Here is a 19,687-nt window from a genome sequence, read left to right as displayed (position 1 = left end):
TACTACAATACCCTTATAAACAATAATAAATCCAACCCGCAACGCCTGTTTTCTATATTCAATACCCTTCTGCGTCCCTCGCAGACTCCATAAACTCACTTTATGCACTCTCCCTTGGACTTTGCTGATTTCATGAACAAAGTGGAGTCTATCCGCAATCAAATTCCACCCTCTATTAATACCAACCAGCTCCTCCTTCCTCTGCCCCCTTCTGCTTGTCTTAGCTCTTTTGGTCCTGTAACTGTCTCTGAAGTCTCCCGGCTTCTATTACCGGCTCCCCTCACCACTTGATCTCTAGACCGCATGCCTTCTCTGATTAAACACAGTGCTGCTGGCTCTTACTCACATCTTCAACTCTTCTCTGACTTCTGGAAGTTTCCCCTCCTCTTTCAAACAGGCCTGTGTCAAGTCTCTCCTTAAAAAGGCCACGCTGTACCCATCCTGCCTCTCTAACTACTGTCCTGTCTCGCTTCTACTGCTTGGCTCCAAAATCTTAGAGCGTATTGTAGTGCTGGGCGGTATGACCAAAAATTTATATCACGGTATTTTTCAAAATTATATCGGTATCACGGTATTTGACGGTATTTTTTTTCCCCCATGCATGATTAGGTGACCACCCCAAACACCCGCCACCCGCACCCCCCGCCACCCCAAACACCCCCCCATCCGCACGCACCCCCCCCACCCCCCCCATCCGCACGCACCCCCCCATCCGCACGCAACACCCCCACCCCCCATCCGCTCGCACCCCCCCACCCCAAACACCCCCCCATCCGCACACACCCCCCCACCCCAAACACCCCCCCATCCGCACACCCCCCCCACCCCAAACACCCCCCCATCCGCACACACCCCCCACCCCAAACACCCCCCATCCGCACACACCCCCCCCACCCCACCCCAAACACCCCCCCATCCCCTTCACATAAATATAACCCCCCATCCCACCCCCCCAAACACAACCCCATCTCCTTCACATAAGTATAACCCACCCACCCCCACCCCAAACACCCCCCCATCCCCTTCACATAAATATAACCCCCCATCCCACCCCCCCCCAAACACAACCCCATCCCCTTCACATAAGTATAACCCACCCACCCCCACCCCAAACACCCCCCATCCCCTTCACATAAATATAACCCCCCACCCCACCCCCCCAAACACAACCCCATCCCCTCCAAACACAACCCCATCCCCTTCACATAAAATATAATTACTGGCCAGGCACCCCCCCCCGACAGCTCACATTGGTATCCGACTCTGAATGCGTCCTAGCGATGGCGCTTTTGTAGAGTGTGCGCGCTGACGTCACGTGCGCGCTGACGTCACGTGCGCGCTGACGTCACGTGCGCACCCGGAAGTATTCAGCACACCGGTATGTAGAAAATTCATATCGGTTTCAAAAAAAAAAACGGTGATCGGTTTTTACCGGTATACCGCCCAGCACTAGCGTATTGTCTTCTCCCATATTACTAACTTTCTTAATGCCCATAATCTATTGGACCCGCTGCAATCTGGCTTTCGCCCTGCGCACTCTACTGAGACGGCCATGTGCAGAGTTACGAATGATCTCCAGGTTGCCAAAGCCAAAGGTCACTTTTCTATACTAATCCTCCTAGATCTATTTGATACGGTCGACCACTCCCTCCTGATGCAAATTCTGCATTCGATTGGTATCCGTAGTCAGGCTGCATCTTGGATCTCTTCTTACCTTTCTAACCGTTCATTCACTGCTATGCTAACAAAACCTCATCTCCAGTTCCTCTTAATGTGGGGGTACCCCAAGGCTCTGTACTTGAGCTGTTGTTGTTCTCCCTCTACACGCTATCTTTGGGAAATCTTATCTGTTCATTTGGCTTTAAATATCATCTGTATGCTGATGATATCCAAATTTACTTTTCGACCCCTTCGTTAACAGTTGAAACTGATACTCAAACTCAAACTGAACCTAACAAAAACTGAACTAATGATCTCTCTGCCTAAGCCTGGTCCTACCATCCCCCTTTTCTATCTCTATTCATGGCACCCTCATCAACCCCGTCGATTTGGTACATTGTTTGGGTGTGATCTTTGACTCCTGTCTCTCCTTCTCTGACCATATTAACACCACTGTCAAAACCTGTCACTTTTTCTTGCGCAATATTGCCAAAATCCGTCCCTTTCTTTCTACTGCAACAGCTAGGCTGCTCATGCATGCTCTCATACTATCCCGACTGGACTACTGTAACCTGCTACTAACCGGCCTCCCTAACTCCCATCTTTCCCCCTACAGTCTATATTAAATACTGCTGCCAGAATTCTCCTCCTCTCATCCAGCAGAGTTCAGGCCCTTCCCCTGCTAAAGTCCTTATCGTGGCTTCCTATTAAACAAAGAATATTTTACAAACTCCTTCTCTTAACCTTTAAAGCCCTCCATTCTTCTGCTCCTCACTACATCTCTTCTCTTGTGTCTCTGTACATTCCTGGCCGACTCCTTTGTTCCTCGCAGAGCAATCGTTTGTTTGCGCCCCCCGGTACTACTGCTGTTTCTCACCTTAAACCTTTTTGCCTTGCTGCCCCTTACATTTGGAATGCCCTCCCTGATTTCCTCCGAAGAGAATCCTCCCTCAGTCTTTTTAAAACTAAACTTAAAGACTACCTTTTGGAGCACTCACCCAGCACCTGATCTGGAAACTAGGACTTATATTGTAGTGTCACCCACTGTGACCTACAGCACTTATATTTGCCTACTTGTGTCTGTAAGTTACCCTCCCATATAGATTGTAAGCTCTATGGGGCAGGGACCTCCATCCTCTTGTGTCTTTAACTCTTATCTTATTGCAACTGTATCCTTTATTTATTTGTGTTTATTGTAATACTTTGTATTTATCTATTATCTTAATAACCTCATTTGTATTAATGTATTATTCTGTACAGCACTGCGTACATAAGTAGCGCTTTGTAAATCAAGATATACATACATACATAAAGTACTTTGAGCAAAACCAAGTAACATAATGTCTGCTTACTTAAAATATTCAGTTATTACCAGGTTGGCAAAATAAGATAGAGATGAAATACTGACAGAAACATGGTCTGCTGAGGCTATATCCATGCCAAGAAAGGCTGCTAAGCAAGTCCAGGCTAGTTCAAGCCTAAATGAATGGGAAGTGTATAATTTGTAGACAAGAATGGAGCTTTATTGGAATCTGATAACCTGAAAGCCCCTCTATCTGCATTTTAATTATCCTGATAAATAAATCAATTACATGTATTTCATGACTATATTTAAAAGTTATTTTACTTTAAATACTTTGCACAAAATATACTACTATTTGTGAGCGCAGATTATCTACTTTATTTGCTTGTATTGTGCTCTTTGTTTGAATTATGTGGTCATACCTTCATTTTACCCTTTAAAAATGTTTTGTTTAGTGATCACATTTTTCCTTTTAAAAGGCTTTTCATGCCAGCTTTTCCTCTACAGTAAAGGTAGTCCTACATGGACAGATCTGCTCATTTGCTCCTGGGCCTGATTTGGCCACCAATATGCTAGGCCTAGTCGGGCTAATAAAGTCAATTAAGTCACCTAATAGGTCATATGGAGGCCATAGCATGAGGACTGCATCTACACACCAACACAGCAGTGGTTAACCTGCAGAGCTGTGCACCCATTCAGAGGATAGTATGGTTTCAAGTTGCCCATGACATACTTCATGGGCAGTTTTAAGGTACCCTGCATTTCACAGTGCATCCTGAGCAATGGGTAATATTTTGCGGTCATACAGCCCAGCTGCAAGGACACAATCCTGAAACTCCTTTTTGATTCTCAAGACTTTGTTCTACCCCACAGTTAACTCCCTAAAACTCCCTTCTACAGAGCCTGCTACAACTATGTTTGTAAGAGGGTATAAAAACCCTCCAATCCTTATGTGCTTTATTCTGACTATCTTCTGTTCAGAATCCACATTCTGTATCAATAAACTTCAATTCTACCTCCAGAGAATTCCTGTCTTTTAAAATTCCACAACAGTATTCATTAGATGGGATTTTCAGATTGATATCTGCTCAATTTTTAGGCAGATTGCAGTTGGCCAGGTCCATCGATGGGCCCCATGTGTGGGCAAATAAGCTTCTGACTTGTATTGAAGGGGCCTAAATTGGCAGCTCAAATGTGCCCCTGTATGGCCATCTTAACATAAAACACCCTTTTTAGATCTGCAAATAAAATATTGATTGGTCTATAGGTGTTAGAGCACTATGAATTACATCTTACCCCTATTTATTTTTTTAATACTAAAACTATTATTTTAAACAATACATTTGCTATCTGCTATGTAAATGTGGGTCCAATAGCCCTAATGCTAAAGCTTTCTCCCATGGCTACAAAACAACTTGTTTAAATAAACTGAAATCTGGAACAAACATTTTTTCCCGTGCAAGGGATCTATATTATTATAGCACAGCAAAACTAATAGGGAGAAAAATTAGCAAAAAATGAATGTAAAAATATCTTTATTTATAAAACTTCAATATATTCTGCAGTATCACTATATGGGTAATACCACAGCCTTTTCTAAACTGTGACACCAGTTATTGTTAGATAATGTTCTTGCACTATAGACTGCAAAGTTTTGGTGCTATCAATAATATCTTTCAATATGAATAAGAGATTAGACACATACCTACCCCCATATGTAATAAAAGCCACAATGTCTACACAGGTGCATTAACCCTTAGCAACCAGTAAGATATTTGCTTTTAAACAGGTAACCAATGCTACCCACTGGTTGATTCGGGTGACTAGACCTGTACAAACCTTTTCACTTATTTGCACTAATGTTACTTTTACCTAACATACATTATTAGAATAAGCTCTAGGTGAAAAATTGTAAGTACTCTCTTCTTTATTGCACTGAATGACAGTTTTTATCACCAATTAAATCATCTGCCACCTCTGTCCAGCAAGGCTGAAATTCTTCCAACATCTGTTCCAAGGACCATTCTTGCATCATGCCATAAGAAACAGACTCTGCTGGACTGACAAACACTGACTTTTGTACATAATCTTTTGAATGCAGAAAGCTGGCAGAAGGTCTAGATATGTGCTGGATAAATACTTGACATTGCTGTGTTCTGCTATCAGATAATATTGGTGGATATACTGAGGACAGATGGTTCAATGGTGCCGGCACAGGTTTTGACCACTGAAGTGGAAGAGGCAAACCAAGTGCATTGGGTTTGGAGGAGCAGGTGTAAGCGTATGAGGTATCAGAGTAATCTCCAAAGCCAAATTCCTGCTTTTCATAATGTCCATTGTTCTTAGAAATCCACTCAGCCTGGGATGTTGTGTTGGTTTTAAAAATAGTATTGCATTGATGCCATTCATTTGTGCTATGTACATTTTCTCTTTCCTGTACACTTTTCTTGTTCTTCCTGGCTCTCCTGTTTTGGAACCAGACCTGAAATGCAAAAGTGGATCATGGTGTTACTATAGAATTTAATTTTCCAGCAACAATTGTTTATAGAATCCAAGAGACTTGTGATATTTCTCACAATTATACTGAATACAGTTTAATTATAATGTAGCAGGTCTGTCAGGTTTTGTCTGTATTCCTTGGTCTGGTTTTGCTGAATATAAAAGGGGATGATTTGTGTGTCTTTGTTCATTTGAAAAATATAAATTAGACACTTTTAAGATTAAGATTAATAAAGGGCAGTCCTTGGAAAAATCATTATATGTTATACATGCTGTGAATCCATGACATACATCAGTGCAAAATATCCTCTAGTGGCCAAAAAGGAAAATACAACAAAGAAAGTTCACCCAGCACACCATTACCTCCTCCAAAGATTCTTACTCGGTGCACAGCCCAGATAGTCGGCACTCCCAGCACAGTCCAGCAAAAAATAGTTGACTGGCACAACGAGTGTAATGCAAGCGGGGCTGCTATTTTTTGAATAAACACGCAGGGGCTAAGCCCCACTTGCATTACACTCGTTGTGCTGGTCAAAAAGGAAAATAACCATAACATATAATTCTGCACCAATGCTTTTTTAAGTTACATTTTTTTTCTTTATTACAATCCATTAAAACTACTGGTACCCACTAGGAAACTAGAAGAAATTACTGCCCTGATACACAATAAGGTTCATCAATACCATAACACTTGGAAACCATGGCTGAACCTGCTAAAATGAGAAAATAGAACTGAAACATGACAAACCCCTAAGATTAGGAACCAAAACACTGACAAAATGTATATGATGTAATGGTTATATATTGTACTTTAATACCTTTGCATAGCAAAACTTGCTGTTAACCCTGTCTAGAAGTACTTGACAATGAATATTGTAACAAAACGTTGAACCCCCCCTCCCTCTTCTCTTTTCTGTATCCCCCCCTCCTTTTTTTTGAAATGCAAAATCAATAAAAGAAAGAAACTACTGGTACCCAATGTATATAACGCGTTTCATGCTTACCCAGCATAGGCTCCAAGGAAAAAGAATCATTATATATATATATATATATATATATATATATATATATAGATATATAGATATACACAGTGCAAAATAAAATTCAATCAAGAGTTTATGAACAATACATATCACATGGTTAATCATAGTATACAAATAATCCAGTACTTAACTTGCATTGGTGCAGAATTATGTGTAACTTGTAATTTAGTGCATTCTAGCTTTCTGTGCAGCCTTTGGTCTAATCATGTTTACTTTATTTGCTTTGGTCTAATCATGTTTACTTTTATCTCCGAGATCATTAAGAAATAATTAAAGGATATTATCAATAATTATAAATTGTTTTAAACTATGGGATTATATATATATATATATGCATTATATATGGAATTATATATTTAAACATGGACCTGGAACACATATATTTTTAATTATCATACACAGAGGAACAAGGAAGAGTCATTTTGCATGCTACATCTAGTAGAGCAGTATGTTTTAAGCATCTTAGCTTTCTAAAAATTTGTAAATGGCTACAGGTCTCATAACTATTACTTATTTCACATTCCAGCGCCATAACATACCTGGATTCGGGATTCATGTATGCCAGTTATTTGTGACAGTCTTTCTCTTACTGTGATTCCAGGATATGGGTCTTTATTAAATGTGCTAAGCAAGAGGTCAAGGTGGGTTTGGCTGTATACAGTCCTTCTCCTTCTTGTCTTTCCATGGAGGCGGTTGAAACTACCTCTTTCTTGGGTATCATTGTCTGCAAAATAATAGGACTTTTGTCACAAAATATATATTCTTTTGTAATTATCTGTCTGGCTGCTTGTCTGAACCTTACAGAAGGGCATTAACATTTGTGAAGGATGTGTAGTAACGTGGAAATATTTTGCCCATTCCAGAAATCCATAGCAATAAACTAAGCTTTTTTTTTATAAAGTTGGTGGAATGATGGATGGTTGCACTGGGTGCTATAGCTTACTGATAAGAAGCATATTTTGCCCTTGTAGCCACATTAATTATGGATTAGAACACCACACAGCTATTGCTGTCAGCAAGCAGGCCGTGCTGTGAAACATTTAAAAAAATAAGAAAACAAATAAAATACTACCAAAATTACATGATCTGCACTCCTTATGCCCCAAAAGTCATCATTTACATAATAATTAGTAACGGTCTCACTAGTCGGTACTATACAGTAGTTATGTGTATCTCTTTAAATTCTATTACTAGTTGTATTATGATGCGGAGTAAATGTAATGTTAATATTTGTAGCCATACATCATATATCTTGTATTAACTATTAACTGCAAAAAAAACATTAAAAGATCAAACAATATTAATAAGCCATTACACCCCTTTATAACTAGTATTTAGCTTCCAGTAAACTGACAGTGACCAGACCTTCATTTCCAGTTTACATATAGAATCTGTGGTGCATGCCTATACTTTGCAATACAACAATGCAATTCATTTGCAACAGATGTATTTATTTGTGCCTTAGCAGAGGTAGGTGATATACAGAGAAAGAATGTTTTGGGCACACAAAAATTGATAAATGGAAGATAATCACAGCTTATAAATAAGTTAAGTTTACATTTTAAATATCCCTATCAGTCTAGGTCTCCAACAAAGGAAATATCTGCATACATAATGCCATCAAGTTATATAGAATATGTTTGGCTTTTTACCTTGGATTTTCTCTCTGCCCACATCCATCTCCAGCTTCTTCGCCAAGCTTTCTGTGTAAATGCTCTTCAATGGTAACCTTTCAGTACTGACATGTGGAACATGATGCTGCTTTTATAGCCATTAGACTCCAGGGTCTCCACTATGCAAATGTATTATATGTGTAAAAGTGAAATGTGTCTGCTCCTGTATTATTCTAATGGACTGCAATCTTACCAAGTGACATTGACACTGAGCCCCCAAATGCCTTTTGTTCCTTAAGTTAGTCAATACACAATTTGGACTCTTTGAAATGCCCAGCACTGTACAATCCTGCAGACATTTATATTGTAATACACATCACCATTGTCTTAAAAAGAAAACAACAACAACTCATCTTGCAGATGCTTATTTTGTTATACTTATTTTTTACTGGTGAATCCAGCTTTTTTTCCGTAAAACCCCAAATTACCACAATGGCAGTTGTGATTAATCAATACATCTATGTTGCTTATTATTAAAATGCTACTTATAATTTAGAAGAAATAAACAGAAAATGCAAATAAAAAGTGACATTAATAAATAAATAGTGACATTGCACTACTTGTATTAATTATGTTTTTAGACAATTGTAGAGCTTTACTGAGAGAAATATGTTAATGTGATATAGTATGTTTCAAAGCCGGAGAAACAAAAAAACACTACTGTGCACTGTGTGCTGCAGGTGTGTCTCAATGTAGTCTGGGGCTGCAAGTTTGGGCTTGCGTGCAGGTTTACATGGCAGACACAAAATAATTATATAATACTTTTATATTATTTTAATTAGTTTCTTAAATGGTGCACTTAGGAGCAGCACAAGGCTGCTTTTGCTAATATCAAATTCTGACAACAAAACAAAAAACTAAATTACACAGGATATTCTGTAGGATGGAGTTGGATCACAATGCACCCTTTTCTTTTCATAGAAATACAGTGAATGTCGGATGCAGGAACAAAAATCACCATCTTATTTGAATTACAGCTGTAGGGATGTAAGGTCATACAAAATCTTGTGCTGTTGAATGACAAGGTTTTTATCTGACCCACCCAAGTACATGTGGTTTTAGATAATTTGCCTGCACCATTTTTTCCATACTAAAAATGCCTCCTTGGAATGTCTAAGGTCATTCCATAGCTTCCTAGGAAAATAGCAGGAAATGCCAGCTCAAGTAATTTTCACCTAAAAACACACTCAAGTCTTTTATACAATTCCCATATACAGCAAATGGGGCAACTAGATCTTATTTTTAAACATTTTTAGAATGCACAAATATTGTGAGGAAATATATCTTATCTGATCATTAGATCTTAAAGTGAGCAACTTGCCTGCTCTTAATCAGATATTGCTATACTGGAAAAAAAATTGCCTGGTCTCCTTCAACAGTCCCAGCTGTCCTCCTATGAGAGCCTATGCAAACTGCCTGAAACAATTTTGTGTGGCTCCTCAGTGAATGAGGACTGCTGCGTCAGGCCTAAACATAAGCTTTCAGGTAGAAGATTATACTTTTCACACTAACATCATTTTTTTATATTAACATCTAAAGTATTTCTGAAAAGACAAAATACTGACAATATTGCAGACATCACAACCAATTCAGCAGGAAGTGTGTAAGAAAAATTGACAAATGTGCATTTTTAAAATCAAAAGTATGAATTTGTCACTGTGGAAAGAAAAGTCTGACACTTACTTGACAGAGACCTCTAGGGCAATAGGGGCAATTTTGTTCACTTTAGCATCTGCAATATTGGGGGCTTTGCTTGGGGTCTTTGCCACAGTAGTCTGCAGATTTAAATGTTTTCCTTTTTCCTTTGCAAGATTAGTTTTAGAATAAGGGTGGTGTGTGCTTAATGCAAAAAACAGATGCAAAAGTGGCTTATTTTTTGCCAGCTATGCATCTTGTTAGCCCTGATTTGTGGCTGCTGCTCACAGAATCGTATTGCACTGCCTCATTGGGTCACAAAGACTGTCTGCATACAAGTGGAGTGTGACATAGAATCCCCTGGCAATTTTTTTGCATGTGAACCTTGGATACTAGGGAAACATTTGAGCCCTGTATTTCTTTCCTGCATAGAGTATATGTTAAATACAAAGCTGCCTTGCAATAAATGTGTAACCAGGAGACATGGCAAAAGTATGTAGCATTCCTGCAGAAATTTAGGTCTAATGATTAGGTGTCTAGTCTTTTTTATTTCCTTATAGTTTATGTTACAGTTTTGTTTATTAATGCATATATGGACCTATTTCTAAAACTCATGAAAATAAATTGCATGTTTATTAAGCTGTACATGTTCTATTTTCTGGTATCTTTTCAAAATCAACCCCATATTGCATTAGTCTGACAAATGCTACTTAGTTTGTTAATTCCTGTATCTTAGCATTATTATTCAAATGCACAAAAACCCTGTCACACTTGAAAACCCCAAAGAAAATGTACCACCTCTAATGAGGTAATTAAAAATAACAATAAATGATTGGGAACAATAACAGAGGTGATTTAAATCTGAGACTTTTTTGATACAAGTCTCAACTTGCCTTCCAGTAAAGTCTATGGGAATACTAGTAAGTAAGACAGATGAAGAAAACTGTAATTTATTGAGGTTGGCGATCTATTAGAGACCTGCCCCCGTGAATACAATCACTAACCTCTGAGCCGAACTATGTTTCTAATAGTGCTGTGTTGACATATTAGGGCAGATTTATCAAAATGTGAGTTTAGAGCTTAATACATAAAAATTTGCCCACATTCTATTCATTCCTATGGGATTTTTAGAAGCTTATTAATCAAATCATGAGTTATAACTTTCACCCATTGATAAATACCCTTCTAAAAATCCCATAGGAATGAATAGAACATGGGTGAGTTTTGATGAATTAAGCTCTAAACTTGCATTTTGATAAATCTACCCCATTGTGTCTCTTAGCTTTGTCTGTCCAGGACTGTGTGCATTTGCAATAGAGTGTATCCTGACTCATTAGGGCTCATTTACAATGCCCCACTCAGTGTGCAAAGTGCAAAAAAAAAAGCTATTTTTGCACTTTGCACATAGTGTGGGGAATAGTGGAAATAGACATAGGACTCTATGCTCTGTTTAGGAGAGCAAAGGCCTGTGGAATGTTGCCTGAATAAAGTACTGCCTTTATTCAAAATTAGTTCAAAATTAATAAAAGAAATTGGCTATCCAATATCTGTATTAAGTAAGGTCTTTTCTAGTTTAGGATGAAGAGCAGTGCATTCTTCTATTCTATGTGACATCTGGGGACAGTGCAAAACATCATATTGGGGCCTAGTGTTTTTTTATGAGAAATAACCATCTGCATTGTGTAAATAGGCACAGGTCTCTGGCCTTGGATCAAGCACCTTCAAGAGGGAGGATGGGGGGGGGGGAGGCATGTAAGCCCAGAGACAGGCGGTAAGAAAAAGGGCTAGCTGTGCCTGCAGAGCGCAGCTTACCCCAGGCTCTAGCACTTGTGCCCTGAGATAAAGTAAATGGCCCCTAAAATTCAGAAGATTTGTTTGTAGAAGTAAGTCAGTAAATACCCAGTTGTTCGGTCAAGTATAATTAAAAACTCTTATACAGCAGAACCACAATTTTACATACCAAGATTTACGAAATTCCGGATTCCTGGAATTGTTTTTTCATGGTCTCATACAGACAAGCAGCGTATTTTTCGTATTTTATGTTTGCACACAATTTACGCCATTTTAATTCTGCCCCCGCTACCCCCCAGAAATATAAAATTGGGGGTTCTACTGTACCTTTGATCCATCATCATTTATGGTATGATTGTGTTCATATGTGTTGACCACAAGATGGTGCTGTTTTGTATAAAATCATTGTGAATTGAGCGTTGTACTTTCTGTCCTCTATTAAAATCTGTACATAAACTAATTAAATATAATATAGTATTTATTTGGTTCTTTAAAAATTTAGAGCTACATTTACAAAATATTATTGGATTTACCATGACGTGGTATGGTGGCTTGGCAATTTTAGCACAACTTGAAAACTGACAGAACACAATTGTTTAGGGCACTTCCCTTAAATGAGCAGATCTTTCCGTGATATGCCCTTCTTGCATCTGCAATACTGAATTGATCTGATTGTTTATGCGCCAATGCACTCCTCATCCCAACAGGATTTTTAAACCCGTGCAATCAACATCTAGCCCATTTTCAGCCAGACAGGCCTATTGGAGGGCCCCATACATGTGCTGATAAGACCATTGGCAGCTTTTATAGACCCGTGTATAGCCACCTTTAGTCATTAAGGGGCATATTTATTATGCTGTGTAAAACTAATTCTCCGAAAAAAACGGAGTAAAAAGCTGTGTAAAATAAATAAGATAAATAAGGAAAAGATCGCCATCTGAATGCCAGATATTACGCCAGATATTACGTTTTCAACAGAGCTCTTAAAGCAGCAGTGATTGCAGCTATATACACAAAATTTAAAAATGCAATAGTTTACAGTATGGTGTATGTCTACCTACATTGTTACATAGTTACATAGGGTTGAAAAAAGACCATCAAGTTCAACCCATCCAAGTAAACCCAGCACCCACAAACCTATACTTACCAATCTATACACTCACATACATAAACCATATATACCAACATCAGTACTAACTGTAGATTTTACAATAGCATTGGATACTATGCTTGTTCAAGAAATCATCCAGGCCCCTCTTATATGCATTAACAGAATCTGCCATTATAACATCACTAGGAAGGGCATTCTCCAACCTCACTGCCCTCACCGTGAAAAACCACTTACACTGCTTCAAATTAAAGTTCTGTTCCTCCAATCTAAAGGGGTGGCCTCTGGTGCACTGATTGTTTTTATGGGAATAAAAAACATCCCCATCTGTCTATAATCCCCTCTAATGTACAGAGTAATCATGTCCCTTAGCAAGCACCGTATTTCCAGAGAAAACAACCTCATTTAGCATTTACTTCAGCATGCCACCAGTCTGTAGTCAGATTTATTATTCAATGACCCTTTTTCTCTTACGTCTAGGGGGACACAGGAACAGTGGGGTAAAGGGCCCCTCCTACCAGGAGGCAGGACACTGCAGTGATGTCAGAACTGTTGCTTCTCCCTCTCTCCTTTTACCCCCTTGCTTAGCCAATAGGACTAGGAATAGTTTTTCAAGTGTCCTCATCACAGGAGGTTAGGACTAGCCTCTACAGAGGTTCTGCACAAGGACCACATCGATCAGCGAATAGCGCTGACAACAGGGGTGAGACCAAAGCCAGTAACACTTCTTTACTGTATGTGTCAGCCCACTCCGTGGGACATCCCTCTCTGTATAACCACAAAATTCTAAGGTTACCGGACGTCTGTCCAGGCAGTTCCATTTAGCAGAGCTAGGTGTCCCTAACAAGCCGAGGAGACAAGTGCCATACACCAGCTTTCCTCCATGAGGTAAGCAGGCTTCTCCCTAGCTTCCCGGTCTTCATCCATTACACGGCGCCCGGTAGTTTGCGCATGCACACCTATGACGTCACAAGTTCGCGCCTCACTGGGTGTGCACTCATGTCGGAAGGGGGGGGACTGCAATTTCGCGCCTCACTGACACGCTGCTACTCTCCATTTGGCGCGCTCTATCCTCCAACTACCATGACCGTTTATTAGCAGACAAACAGTCCTTGCTAATAACTTTAGGAGATTTTTTTTAGAAGTCCCCTAAACTGATTAACATAATAAGTTCACTCCCAAATAACAAGGTGCCTCTGCCCTTTTCTTTCTGACTTGGCAATTTTATTATCATAACCTTGTAACTGAAAAAGCTTGTTTTTTTTAAATGTGTGCACTTGCACAGACAAATGAAACAGAGTACCTAGACATGTGCCTGCACCTGAGCGTATTTCATTCATTCGGGCGCGGGTGCAGGCACAGGTAGGAGGCGTATGGCGCTATTTTTGGCAAGCGATTATCGGCTTTCCGAAAATATACACCAAACGCCACATCTGGCATTAGCCTAAAGCAATCCCCTCTTTTGTAGTAGAAGTGGCCAGATTAGTCACACTTCCATTCTGCTTATATTTTAGTTTGCTTTGGTGTGCTACCAAAACTCCCCACTTTGAAAACTTTAAATAATGAAAAAAAAATTAATTCTGATCCATTTTCCAATGTTGAACACAATTTCAGTGATTTCAGTGTTATTTTTAGATGTACTGGCTACTAAATGCAGTTTATGTCCAGATATGTCCATGCTATTCTCTCCAATGCTGGAGACTTTAGACTTAATTCTACTAGATACTGTATATCATGACCTGGATGAATGAGAATCTTCATAGACATACTGGCTCCAGCTGTTTTACAGAAGCATGCAATTAAAATAGCTGTGATCCACGAGGGACAAACAGATACTGCTTTTAAGCATTTAGAAATTACATTTACAAATGTAAAATCATGAAATATGTGTTATTAATGTATAATGGAAAGTTGCTTAAATTTTATTTGCTTTCTCTAGAAAAACATTTTTTTTTTTTTTACTGTGAAGATTTTCATTCATCCAGGTCCTGATATTGCTCACATGCTGAGTAATCATTGCAGACATTTCATTACTTACTACTGAAGAAGCTGCTCGGATGAGTACTGTAACATCTTCATGATTACTCGGCAAGTCCAGTTGCTCCTTATTTACTTATACAGGTATGGGACCTGTTATCCAGAATGCTCGGGACCTGGGGTTTTCCAGATAATGGATCTTTCCGTAATTTGGATCTCTATAACTTAAGTCTGCTGTAAATCATTTAAATATTGAATAAACCCACTAGGATTGTTTTGCCTCCAATAAGGATTCATTATGTCTTATTTTGGATCAAGTACAGGGTACTGTTTTATTATTACAGAGAAAATTTTTTTTTTTTTTTTAAATTAGAATTATTTGCTTATAATGGAGTCTATGGGAGATTGCCTTTCCGTAATTAGGAACTTTCTGGATAACGGGTTTCCGGGTAAGGGATCCCATACCTGTACTAGATATTTGTTTTTTTTGTTTTCCTAAATCTAATAAATTTGCATATCGAATGCTTGTTTATTTGTTAATGTGGTAAACTTGTGTGATTAAAAGAACTTTAATACCTCAAATTTTCTAGTTTACAAACTCAAATAAAACTCGAATATCTCAAATTGAAAATATGGCTTGATTTTGCCTCGGACAACTCCTATTGACTTTTTATAGAAACTCACAAGCTTTACATTCTAGTTTGTCTTAATAAATACCAGACATTCACGTTTTTGAATCATAACTAAAATTCAAGTTTTTTTAGGACACATGGGAATATTAGTCACTGGCGGTTAAATCTCAGCTACCACCAGGGGTGATTCTGGGCATATCGCGCTCTCTGCACTAGAAGTGCCGAATTTCCGGTTTAAAAAACGGAAATTCGGCTCTAAAAGTTACCAGGAGCGGCTTTTTGCCGCCCCTGGTAACTGGGGTGCTTCTGCCGCCTGAGGCGAGTTTCTCAACTCGCCTAATGGCAGAAGCGCCCCTGGCTACCACTGGCGACTAATCTTCCCAAAATGCCTTCCCACCGGCAATAAAGTGAACCAACGGTGGGAAGGCACACACGTCACTTTGTTTTCCGAGTTGCACAAAGATTGTGAAACTGAGAAGCTGATTTAACCATCCCAGGTTCATCTAATTTACTAGTTATATATCAGACTATAGATTATTAGTTGGAATCTTGAGCTCCTATTAAAGAATGTTCTATGCACTGTTCCATTCAGACACCTATATTTAGCCAGGTACAAATCACTTCCTTGTAGAATTCCTCTCATTAGTAGAAAGTTTCCATGCTGCATGTGAAACCAGAGCTTTGAAGGCTTTTTGTTGTGTAAAATGCCTCCTAGCACTCATCTGTCAAGACTTTTTGATTTGGATTAGGCACAAAAGAATATTGATGAGAGCATACAGGTGAGCATAACTGAGACAACAGAGCCATAAAAAATTCAGTATGGCATTTTAACTGCATCATGTAAATTGCCTGTCTAAACAGGTGCGGCTGAGACAAGAGGCTCCTAAAGAGACAGCGGAAGTAAGGCTAGCGCCACATGGGGCTGATTCTTGTCCTGTGGATAAACTAGGGTTGCCACCCTTATTTTTGCTATAAATACTGGCCTTTAGGTTGAGGGCGGGTGACATCACCTTGCATGAAGAAATGAGTGAGCTAGGCAGGGAAATAGGTGAAAAGGGCAGGGGAATGGTAACATGGGGTGGGGAAATGGGCGGGGCAGAGGTTGACCTCTATATAAAAGGGGGTGATCTGCTGTGGAAAGAGTCAGGGAAGGGAGGGATTATAGGTAGGGTTTCTGGCATTTATATTGCCGGTGAATTTGTAATGCCGGCACTGGCCGTAGCTGGTTTCCTGTGCCTACACCCAGGGCCATTGTGTTGGCCCTGGTACAAGCACATAGAGTGGGTTTTGGCCCAAAATGCATACTTTGTGTTCTGTACCATAATCCACTTCATGTGGCTGCACCAGGGTTGACGTATTGGTTCCGGTGCAAGCACAGAAAAAGGCTTATACCAGTGTAGAGGCTGATTCTTGGCATGTGTTTATCCACAGGCCTAGAGTCTGCCCCATGGGCATTAGCCTAAAAGAACATGGATTCCTTGTGGCTTGAATAAAAATAAGTAAAGAAATGCTTTTTTTGTGAACACACTTACCGGGCTCAATATAAAAATCAAGAACCATAATTGATCTGTTTATTGGTTGCTGGCTGCTGGACTTTGCTGAAACCAGCAAGTAGATTGCATTTTACATTTACTGATAGAGAGAGGCACTTAAGAAACAAAAAATACAAGAAATTGAAAAACAATGCTAGATGCAAACTGTTAATTTTAAGATAAACAGCCCATTGGATAGCATAAAGGGATACTGATTGAGGCATTATGTGCCTGAGCATTATAAGGGTAAGAACCCACGGAGCATGTTACTCGCCAGCCACAGATCTCTGCCATCACAGGTGAGTAACCGCTAAGAAAAGGCTTTCCACTGGCAACATAGAAGTTGCAGATGGAAAGCCCTTTGCATTGCTTCGGTTTCTGAAGTTGCGTGAAGTTGCCTGCAGGAGGACACTTCTTCACAACTTTGGAAACCGAAGCGATGTGAAGGGATTTCCATTGGTGACTTCTATTGTTGCAGATGGAAAGCCTTTTTCGGAGCGGTTACTCGCCCGCGATAGCATAGATCTATCACCTGCCAGTAACTTGCTCAGTAGGTTCTTACCCTAAGAAATTATAGAAAGGTGTGCCTGCCTATGGCTGCCTTGTATCAGATGGCTAAAGAACAAATTCTACAGGTGCTCAGTGAATGAATCCTAACATGCACATGAATCCTAACATGCACATCCTAAAACGCTTGCCGAAAATACCGCCATATGCCTCCTACCTGTGCCTGCACCCGAATGAATGAGATACGCTCGGGTGCAGGCACATGTAGCTGAAATATGCATAAAAAAGCAAGACTTTGCATTCTCTTGTGTTTTTATGTGGATAACGGCTACATGTGCCTGCAGTCGAGTGTATCTCATTCGTTCGAGTGCAAGCACAGGTAGGAGATGTATGGCGGTATTTTCGGCAAGCGGTTTTCCGCTTGCCGAAAATATACGCCCTACGCCTGGTGTGACATTAGCCTTATGGCTCCATCACTTGCATTTGTGCAATTAATAAATAAGGCCCCGGGTGCACTTATTCTATTTCTCTGGATGGAGGTTATTGTAAGCTTTCTAAATGCAAGTCAATCTGTATGTTAGCAAGTGGCTTCTGTGGAACTGTAAGCCACCATTACTGATAATCTTGTAAGTTCACAACTATTTGCATCTCAAGCATTTTGCCACACTACTCCTAGGGGCACATTTACTAATCCACGAACGTCCGAAAAGCGTCCGAATGCGTTTTTTTCGTAATGATCGTTATTTTGCGTTTTTTTCGGAAATTGTCGCGACTTTTTCGTAGCCGTTACAACTTTTTCGCAAATTGTCGCGACTTTTTCGTAGCCATCGCACCGAGTACGAAAGTTTCGGATTCATTCAAGCTTCAGTATCGTGACTTTCCTTGGGCCAGGTTGGAGCTGCAGAGTGCCATTGAGCCCTATGGGAGACTTTCCTTGGGCCAGGTTGGAGCTGCAGAGTGCCATTGAGTCCTATGGGAGGCTTCCAAAATCATGCAAAGTCTGAAAGTTTTGCCGCCATTTACGAGCGTAATCGTAACGGCTACGAAAAAGTCAAGACAATTCGCGCAAGTCGTAACAGCTACGAAAAAGTTGCGACAATTTATGATAAGAAAATCGCAAAAAATACGAAAAAGTCGCAAAATGTTTGTTTCCAATCCGAATTTTTCCCATTCGGATTCGTGGATTAGTAAATCAGCCCCATAGTATTCTCTTTAGAACTCAAATTTGTTTTAGTCGCACTTTAAGTCACAATAGGATAAGAAGACCCTGCAGCTGGAGTGGATGTATATGTACTGGGAATGTGCATTAGGCTGGTGGAGAAGAGGTCCCAGATTTATTTATTTATTTTGGTGGGGTCCCTGGGAGGTTAATTTACTCTTCTGCTTTGATCCCATTTTTATAAAAAATAATTACAGAAAGGTTTTCAAATGTTTAACTAAAATTTTCTCCAGTTTGTAATACATGTGTGACCTCCTCCTGCTTGCTTGCATGTTTTATAGATGTTTTGCCCTTAATCTTGTATGCCCAACACCTAACCCTGTTCTCCCTGGCCTTCTTATTGTGACATTCTCCTACTTTATCCAAATTGCCATCTGGAAAGTCATTCTCTAAATGTCACTTTTTTCTTATCTCTCCATTAAATGGACAATCAAAACAATACACTCAAAATTAATTTATTTTCCCATTAAAAATATACTAAGGTTTACGGTATATAAAGATGTGGTCAATGCTTTTACTAAAACTGTTTAATACAGTGTGATACATTTCATTACCCAAGTACCGTAATCTGAATATTTTTAGTTCTTTGCAATAGTTACTTTTTATTTGTAGCATTGAGGGCTCTTAGGGTTTTCAACTGTCTAAAGTTCTCTTGATGATGATAGGGAAGAAATCCTGTGAGTGCCGTCAATTTTGCCTTTGCTATATATATTTCTGTATATGTAAGTTTATCAATAGGTCTGTTTATGTATGTATATATATCTCTGTATATTTGATTGTATTGATAGGTGCGTTATGTATACATAAGGTATATATATATGCACTGGAGGTCATTTTAAGGGGTTAAACTTGATGGACTATTGTCTTTTTTCAACCCAAATTAACTAACTGTGTAACTATACAGCTTGGATAATATGTGTATTGTAGAAATGCCCTGGCATTTCAAATACACAGAATCCCCAACAGCTCACCACCAGTCTAATAAAAACTGATCCTCTATAGTCTATAGCATCTTACAGCAGGCATTTGCCAAAATCCACAGGTTGCCAGTCTGGACCTGGAAAGAATATGTATAAAATGTGGTGCCAGTATCCACTTCCTCTCACTGT

At 39.5% G+C, this 19,687-nt stretch overlaps 1 protein-coding gene across 1 annotated transcript; it reads right to left on the bottom strand.

Moving 5' to 3' along the window:
• Positions 1-4,480: 4,480 nt before the first annotated feature.
• On the bottom strand, positions 4,481-8,241 carry homeobox100496651-provisional (pituitary homeobox 3-like [provisional]). The gene is made up of 3 exons (XM_002941764.5): positions 8,157-8,241; positions 7,044-7,228; positions 4,481-5,444 (listed from the first exon to the last, which is right to left on the bottom strand). Exons 1-3 carry the CDS (start codon positions 8,182-8,184, stop codon positions 4,890-4,892), a joined length of 768 nt encoding a protein of 255 aa, XP_002941810.1. The 5' UTR covers positions 8,185-8,241; the 3' UTR covers positions 4,481-4,889.
• Positions 8,242-19,687: the final 11,446 nt, after the last annotated feature.

This window comes from Xenopus tropicalis, chromosome 7, assembly GCF_000004195.4.
Source record: "Xenopus tropicalis strain Nigerian chromosome 7, UCB_Xtro_10.0, whole genome shotgun sequence".
Lineage (NCBI taxonomy): Eukaryota > Metazoa > Chordata > Amphibia > Anura > Pipidae > Xenopus > Xenopus tropicalis.
Note: the sequence above shows the minus strand (reverse complement) of the source record. Positions and strands in the feature narration are given on the sequence as shown.

Excerpts from the sequence above, each read along its gene's own strand:
- homeobox100496651-provisional (XM_002941764.5), bottom strand. The coding sequence starts at position 8,184 with ATGGATGTGGGCAGAGAGAAAATCCAAG. Across the intron at positions 7,229-8,156 it reads GGGCAGAGAGAAAATCCAAG|ACAATGATACCCAAGAAAGA; the intron begins GTAAAAAGCCAA and ends ATTATTTTGCAG. Across the intron at positions 5,445-7,043 it reads TACATGAATCCCGAATCCAG|GTCTGGTTCCAAAACAGGAG; the intron begins GTATGTTATGGC and ends TTTGCATTTCAG.